At 34.6% G+C, this 7,510-nt stretch overlaps 1 protein-coding gene across 1 annotated transcript in view; it reads left to right on the plus strand.

Moving 5' to 3' along the window:
* Positions 1-2,039: 2,039 nt before the first annotated feature.
* LOC103139301 (hemicentin-2-like) overlaps positions 2,040-7,510 on the plus strand; it is a 10,639-nt gene continuing 5,168 nt past the window's right edge. The window contains exons 1-7 of the mRNA XM_016672328.1: positions 2,040-2,080; positions 2,356-2,483; positions 2,821-3,219; positions 3,448-3,768; positions 4,264-4,569; positions 4,687-4,989; positions 5,093-5,201. Coding sequence (XP_016527814.1) covers positions 2,070-2,080; positions 2,356-2,483; positions 2,821-3,219; positions 3,448-3,768; positions 4,264-4,569; positions 4,687-4,989; positions 5,093-5,201 — 1,577 coding nt within the window. The 5' untranslated portion in view covers positions 2,040-2,069. The remainder of the gene's footprint in view (positions 2,081-2,355; positions 2,484-2,820; positions 3,220-3,447; positions 3,769-4,263; positions 4,570-4,686; positions 4,990-5,092; positions 5,202-7,510) is intronic.

Below are 7,510 nucleotides of genomic sequence, written 5' to 3' on the forward strand. Positions count from 1 at the left end.
GAGGGACAGCAGGTCACTCTGACCTGCACTGCTCCTGGTCTCTGCTCTGGGTCTCCTCCTAACATCACCTGGATGTGGAGAGGAAAAGGAGAGAACGACTCTTTCATCAAAGGAAACATCACTGCTTTAAAAACAGAGAATCTGACTGCTGTCACACAGAGACACAGTTCAACTCTGTCCTTTAAACCTTCAGCTAAGCACAACAACACCAATGTAATCTGTAAGGTCAGCTTCCCTGGTAACATAACCAGAGAAGAGTCAGTTTCTCTGAACGTAAGCTGTAAGTATGTTCTTTATCTTAGTGAGATTCAATGTTTTTTTCAATTTTATAAATATGAAGTGTAAAATATCTATACCACAGCTATAAGATAAGTTACAAACACATCTGCTTACAGTGTTGGCAAAAATCCTGAAAGGCTCTGGGTGTGTGCAACATATGTTAACCTGTGTATGCATCAGTGAGGGGTTTCCTTCACCCACCATCACATGGCCACTATTATGTTGACGACAGAGTACTCTGCCACACAAGAGGAACACTGTTGTCAACATAGTGTCAAACTACACTGTCAACAGCAACAATTTCTCTTAGAAACCCTGGCAACATCAGTGTTGAATGATTTAGCAGCAATGAAAATTGGGAAGTCAAAGAAAACCTAATGGTGCATCGAGAGCTGTCAGAAGAAGGTACAACGTCCTCGTGTCTGGCATGTTAATTTCCTCTTTCTAGATCAGAAACAGTGTGCTTTATGTATAATTTTGTAATGTTTGGGCAGATTTGGATATCAAAACAAAACATTACATTTAAAATTACGTTTGAGTTCATTTCAAATCAACTTTTTAAGCTTTTAAGCTAAGTATTCAAACCCTTCATTCAAACTCTGCTCCACAGAAACCAGAATTCACATGTATTTCTGTCATTTTACAGCTCATGAGAAACATGTTTCTGTTTCGGAAGTTCTTTCCTGGGTCATTGCTGGTGTTTCACTCAGTGTGCATGTTTTATGTATGATCTACATTTGTTACTTTCGGTAAGTTACATGATGTTTATTTCATGCTTTTCAGGCCAAATTATAGTTTATGGGCTATACAGTTGAAATAACGTGTTTCTTTTCTTCAAAGCAAAACAAGAAAAAAACCAAAACTCACTGAACATGATACAGCAGCAAAATATGTCCATCGACCACGCTAACATGTCTCCAGAGATCGCTCTCACTTGGATCTTACATAAAGAAAACCATATGTATATTTTAAATCAATTTTAGTATTTTACATGCAAAAGAGGAGTGGATTTATGTTTTCTAGAAAATAAAAAAAAATTATTTGATCCACAATTGCAAAATACAAAGAAATAGTAACGGTCTCTAGATAAGAATAAGATATATAATATAACAAGAATGATGCATTGCATAGGTTTGTTTTTCTGGAGTGCAGTCCTTCATTAAATAAAGATGGATGAGAGAGATCTATGGTTGGTCAGTTTATTTCTCGCCAGTACGGAAAACAGACCATCACCCCACTGGGATCTGCTCTGCTTTGAAGACACAGAGTGGAGTTGCACACATACACATCTTCTTTCTTGCAGAAAGAAAAAAAACACACACACTTCCTCTAATATGACCTCCTTAACCTTCCTTAAAGGAAGGAACAAACATTTTAGATAAAGAGTGCACACATTCAAGTGAGAAAGCCGTTGGCCATAGATGTGAACACTTTCCATAAGTTTATAGAATAAAATTCCTCTACAGTTTGCTAATTTATTTGTGGTTCCTTTGCTCTTTTCCTCTCTTAGGTTGGGCAATTGAAATCAAATATATTTTTTTCTATTTTATTTTACCTCAAATAAGACGCTAAATGCAAATGGTAGACCACTAAGTTCAACAATGTCTGTGAATTAAAGGCATTAAAACAACGTTATGAAAGTTGCTAAGTAGCCTTAGCCACAGATAAAAAAGCAAAGCTTCAACATACGTCCAAACCAACTTCCCCATTCTTAACGGTACAGAAACAGGAAGAACTATAGAAAGAAGACAAGAAAGGAGTTTCACCTTCATTGAAGAGATTTACTGAAGATGAAACAGAGGTAAATAAAACTTTGATTAATGCAAAGCTTTACCCCACATTATAGACTGATAAACAGTACTTTCTTGCTGAATGAAATGAAGTTAACAATATAATGATTACAAATATAAATATTCATATTTATATGCATTCGTGTTTACTGAAAAGTCACAATTGACTAACAAGCAAGATTTATCTTAAACATTCTTCAAAGTAGTTATGCTGTCAGTAAATAAAATCCAGTTTGGAAATTCTATACGAAAATCAACATTATGTCTGAACTTTGTTTTGATTCAGTTTCAGTATTTTTCTGAAACTCCTGTGTAAAAGTTTCTTACCTGTTTGGAATGGACTGAATATGTCAAGCTTCAAATCTGGGACGCTTGTTTTCATCTGGTTAACCACGTCTTTCCCTACGTTCATTGGTAATGTATGAATCCTGTCATTTGTAAACATAAATCAATACTAAAAGCAAATATGCTGAATGTATCTTTGCTTGTTATAATATTCATTGGAAATCCTTAAAAGGTTATTATTGCTTTCACAAATGTGCAAATAAATACAGTTTTTTGTATTATGTGCAGACATTAAAATAAAAATATGTAATAATTAGTATTTGAAAATGTCTTTTAATCACCATGTTGTTTATATAGACGATGACTAACAATTAGCTTTTATTAGGGATAAACTATCATTATTTTGATCTCTTTTCATTTGTTTGAAATAATAAAAAAAAAAATTACTTGTTTTTCTTACTAACAGATGCATTGCAAAGGGAAAAGTTCTGTCAACATGAAGGTTTTTGTGTTACTTTCAATGAGGGCGAAATAAAAGCAGAAGTTGGACTCTGTGCTGTGATACCATGTGCTTTCACATCTCTCTTTGCACCCGAATATATTATTTGGTATAAATGTGAACCACTTGAGGCCAAATGTGACAATTCTGACCCTATATTTCACTCTGGCAAAAACAAAGAAAACATTCAGCCTGAGTACGAAGGTCGCATGTCACTGCTGAACCTGAACATGACTCAGAAGAACTGCAGCATCATGATCAACGATCTTAAGAAATCTGATTCTGGATGGTATCAGCTCCGAGTTGAGGGAAAAGAAACAAAAGATGCATATACATATCTTGCAAAAGCAAATCTCTCCTTAACAGGTAGGAAAAATTCCAGTATACAATTACCACATCAGATTACTAGACTTAATGAAGCAAATTAATGATTTTATCATTTTTATTATTGTCAGATTGTTGAAACTTTATTGTTGACAAAACTGCCATTTCATCTTGTATTACAAAATAAAGGAAATATTTAGTCAATCTGTCTTGTCCAGATCACACTGATACTATTTTTTGATGATTAATTCAGTGATCTGTTTCCATCAGGTCTGAGCCAAAAGCCCTCAGTGATGATTCCTCCACTGACTGAGGGACAGCAGGTCACTCTGACCTGCACTGCTCCTGGTCTCTGCTCTGGGTCTCCTCCTAACATCACCTGGATGTGGAGAAGAAAAGGAGAGAAAGACTCTCACATCATAGGAAACACAACTGCTTTAAAAACTGAGAATCTGACTGCTGTCACACAGAGACACGTCTCAACTCTGACCTTTAACTATTCAGCTGATCACCACAACACCAGTATAACCTGTAAGGTCAGCTTCACAGGCGGCATAACTACAGAAGAGACTGTGACTCTGAATGTGACATGTGAGTACCTTATTATCTTTTAACTCTTATTGAAGATGCTTTTTAATTAAAACTTAGCAACATTTGCTCAGAAATGCTCCTCTTTTATATTATGCTTAATTTTTTATGTTATTTATTATTTATATCTCATAGATGTGAAGGAAATTCAAATAATTGGGAATACTATTAATACTATTATAAATTCTGAATGTGATCTGTAGTTTTGACAGTTTCCCTTCTTGAATTACCAATGGAGTATTTTATTTAGTATTTCTAATGTGACGGCAAACGTTTCTAAGGCTTTCATTTGTGCAGCAAAATATCTGATTATCACCTGAAAAAATATTTTTGTTTAGATAACTAAATCTAAACAAAATGCCTTTGAGATTAGACTCTACAAGGCATTTTTAATGAATTATATACTGGTCGGTAATTTGTCCAATTTTCTTTTGATATGTTCTTGGTGTGTTTGCTTTACAAAGAGCTAAAATATTTTTGTTTAATTTTGTTTTACAGATTTAAGAAAACCTCATATTTCTGGCAGAGCAACAGTTAGAGAGGGAGATGATCTGAATCTGACCTGCAGTGTAGACAGTTTTCCTCCCACAGTTATCAGCTGGAGTAAATCTACAAAACAAGCTGAACACCAGAGCCACAATCTAACCAAAGTGCATGGCCGCCATGAAATCTGTCATCAGGACACGAGTACAATTTTCTTGTTTTCCATCACTAATGTGACAGCAAAAGATGCTGGACTTTACATCTGCACAGCAAAAAACCCGAACAACACTCTGAGAGAAGAAATTAATGTAACAGTGAAATGTGTGTAGAATCACTGTTTCTCAAACAGTTTTATACAATTATCTAAGTTTCAGCCTCACATGTTTTGTTCACTCATTACAGAGTGTTTAACCCTTTTCTTTAATCTGTGCTCCACAGATGTTAGAAAACCTCAGATCTCTGGCAGAACGACAGTCATGGAGGGAGACGATCTGAATCTGACCTGCAGTGTGGACAGTGTTCCTCCATCAGTTATTAAATGGACTAAATCTGGAGCAAAAGCACATTGCCAGGACAATATTTTCAGCAAAGTCGATAACAGCACAGTCATCTACCTGCAGGAAAGTGGACATGTCTCTTTTTCAGTCATGAATGTAACCGTAGAAGATGCTGGACGTTACATGTGTACAGCAACTTATCAGGATGACAGCATGACAGAAGAAATTCATGTTAAAGTGAACTGTAAGTAAGTCAAATTTATATGCTTCCTTAATTCGTGAGACATGTTTAATTCAAACTGTGCTCCACAGAAACCCCAATTCACCAGTATTTCTGTATTTTACAGTTAATCATGTGAAACACTGTGCGTGTGGCGGTGGAGCTCTTCCCTGGGTCGTTGCTGGGGTTTCACTCAGTGTGCATCTTTTCTCTATGATCTACTTGTACCACGTTTGGTAAGTTACATTTTGTTTATTTTATGCTTTCCAGGCCCAATTACATGAAGTAGGATGTACTTTTGTAACAACTAAGTTTTCCTTTTCTTCATAGGAACACAAGAAAAAAGGCTGAACCCATGGACGATGATCAAATTTATATGTGCATGCAAAAAACCAGTGCATCAGCATAGTATAATGTTATTGTTCAACGACCGCACTGACATGTTGTGGTCAGGGATTAGTGTCAATTGGATGCTACATGCTGAAACTATATTCATATCATTACTGTGTTAGACACAATAAGAACAGGGGGTGTATGTTTCCTGGAGAAGATACAATTGTTAAAAATACAGACATAGTAATTGTCTTAGCATGAGAATAAGACTAATCATAAATACATATTCATAAATACATATTATAAGGATCTTCCAATTTATGTGAAATTATTTTTTGTTCCCCCTTCTAGTTTTCATTACTGAAGTTATATTGTTTATTTTTAGTTTTTTAGAGTATATTTAAATCATTAAATATTTATATTCTTTAAATATGTATTGTCATGTCTATATATGCGTAAACAAGTTATCTTCCTTAAAATGCAAGATTATCCTTTATAACTTACATTTAAATGTTAATGGGGTTTTTCTGTCTCATTTTACATGACATGGTGTATGAGCACTAGGAAATAGTTTTTCTAATATAAATTACGGATAAAACATTATGCAGTTGTTGATGCTCTAGTATAATATATTAAAGATAATTTAATATGAGTTATGAACTGAGGAAGCAGGGAAAAAAGGAGGTGGTTGAGTCGGGCCAGTGCACAGTATAAACACTCATATCAGAAGTAAGATCTACACAGAACTTCAACACAAATATTAGTGTAGAATTAAAAATAACCTTTAAAGTAACAAGTTAAAGCATGTAGTTTCACACAAAGATAAAGGAAACATTCAAACAGAAAGTAAAAATCAAGCTGTACAAAAAGAGCAAACTTACAGCATGAAGTTATACTGTACAAATTTCATTAACAGCATAATCAGATTCAAAGAAATGCACAGTTGTGTAGGGAAATAAAAAATATAAAATGTGCATGTACATTTCTGCATAAGCAAACAACAACATACTATTTACAAAAAAATGGAAAAATTATAACAGCAGCAATGTAAAGACTTTAGAATAAAGAGATGGTTATAAAGTTTAACAGCTGCTCGGAGGAACTACGAATACAGTAAAGCTCTTTTGTGCACCAAGGATGCAGCAGTCACTGAATGAGCTCTTTAGTTCTGCAACAGTTTCATGCCTGGGCACGGAGATGTTATTCACGACATTTTATTATTAGCAGTAACCTCTACCAGTACATATATCCATATATGGCAACCTACAGCTTTGACTGACTTTAAACGTCAGGCTCTTGTCTTAAAAATAGTTAGAGGCCTTGCGATAAAAATCTGTTATCAGAAACTAAGCTGGTCTTTCTTTAGAGCCTATGAAACCACTTCCTATAGGTGCTAATGAGCAGCTTCCCCAACACACTACAGAAGACAGCGGATGGCATCATCGAGTAAAAAAATGTTTTTAATACACAAAATGTTAGAAGTTTTTCTTCCATAATTACTGAGATTGAGCTAGTAATTAACCTTTTTTTGCCACAGGAGAAATCAGTTACAATTGGATAAAAATAAATAAATAAAATGAACAATGTGCAGTTCTTAACAGACATTTTACTTAAAGAAGCTGAGTAAAACTAAACAATGCAAATTATATATTTTTGTTGTTTGACTGAATTTTTCCCTTATTTACATAAATGACAAAGATGTTCTACACATGCAGATGTTATATGAATACGCCAGGAAAAATATACCAGTAAAAACTATAAATGAGACACAAAAAAATAAGCATTTTTGACTCTTGTTGCACAAGAGTCAAAAATGCTTAAAATCGACCTAAAATGTTTAAAGTTTAGATTTCTTGTTTGGCTATTTAGTTGTGTGTGAATGGGCCACGACAAAATTTCATAGAGTCAGACCAAATGGAGAACCTATTGACACTCATCAAAATATATTTATTTTTATGTACAAAACAAAATGTCTCTACTACACAAGAAAAAAGTCAGTCCCAAAACTTCGTTTACATACTTGTTCCTGAGGGGGGCAGCATTGTGGCAGGAGAGTCAACACTGGATTATCAGATGAAACCTACAGGAAATTGATGCTGTCACCCTCTCTACCTCAAACCTGCAGAAAGGTGGGGGAAGCTGTTGGTAATGTATATATGAATGTAACGTTTTCTTTTACCAGGTGAGTCTCATTGAGATAAAAAAAAAAAAA

This window comes from Poecilia formosa, unplaced genomic scaffold (assembly GCF_000485575.1).
Source record: "Poecilia formosa unplaced genomic scaffold, Poecilia_formosa-5.1.2 Scaffold59, whole genome shotgun sequence".
Classification (NCBI taxonomy): Eukaryota; Metazoa; Chordata; class Actinopteri; order Cyprinodontiformes; family Poeciliidae; genus Poecilia; species Poecilia formosa.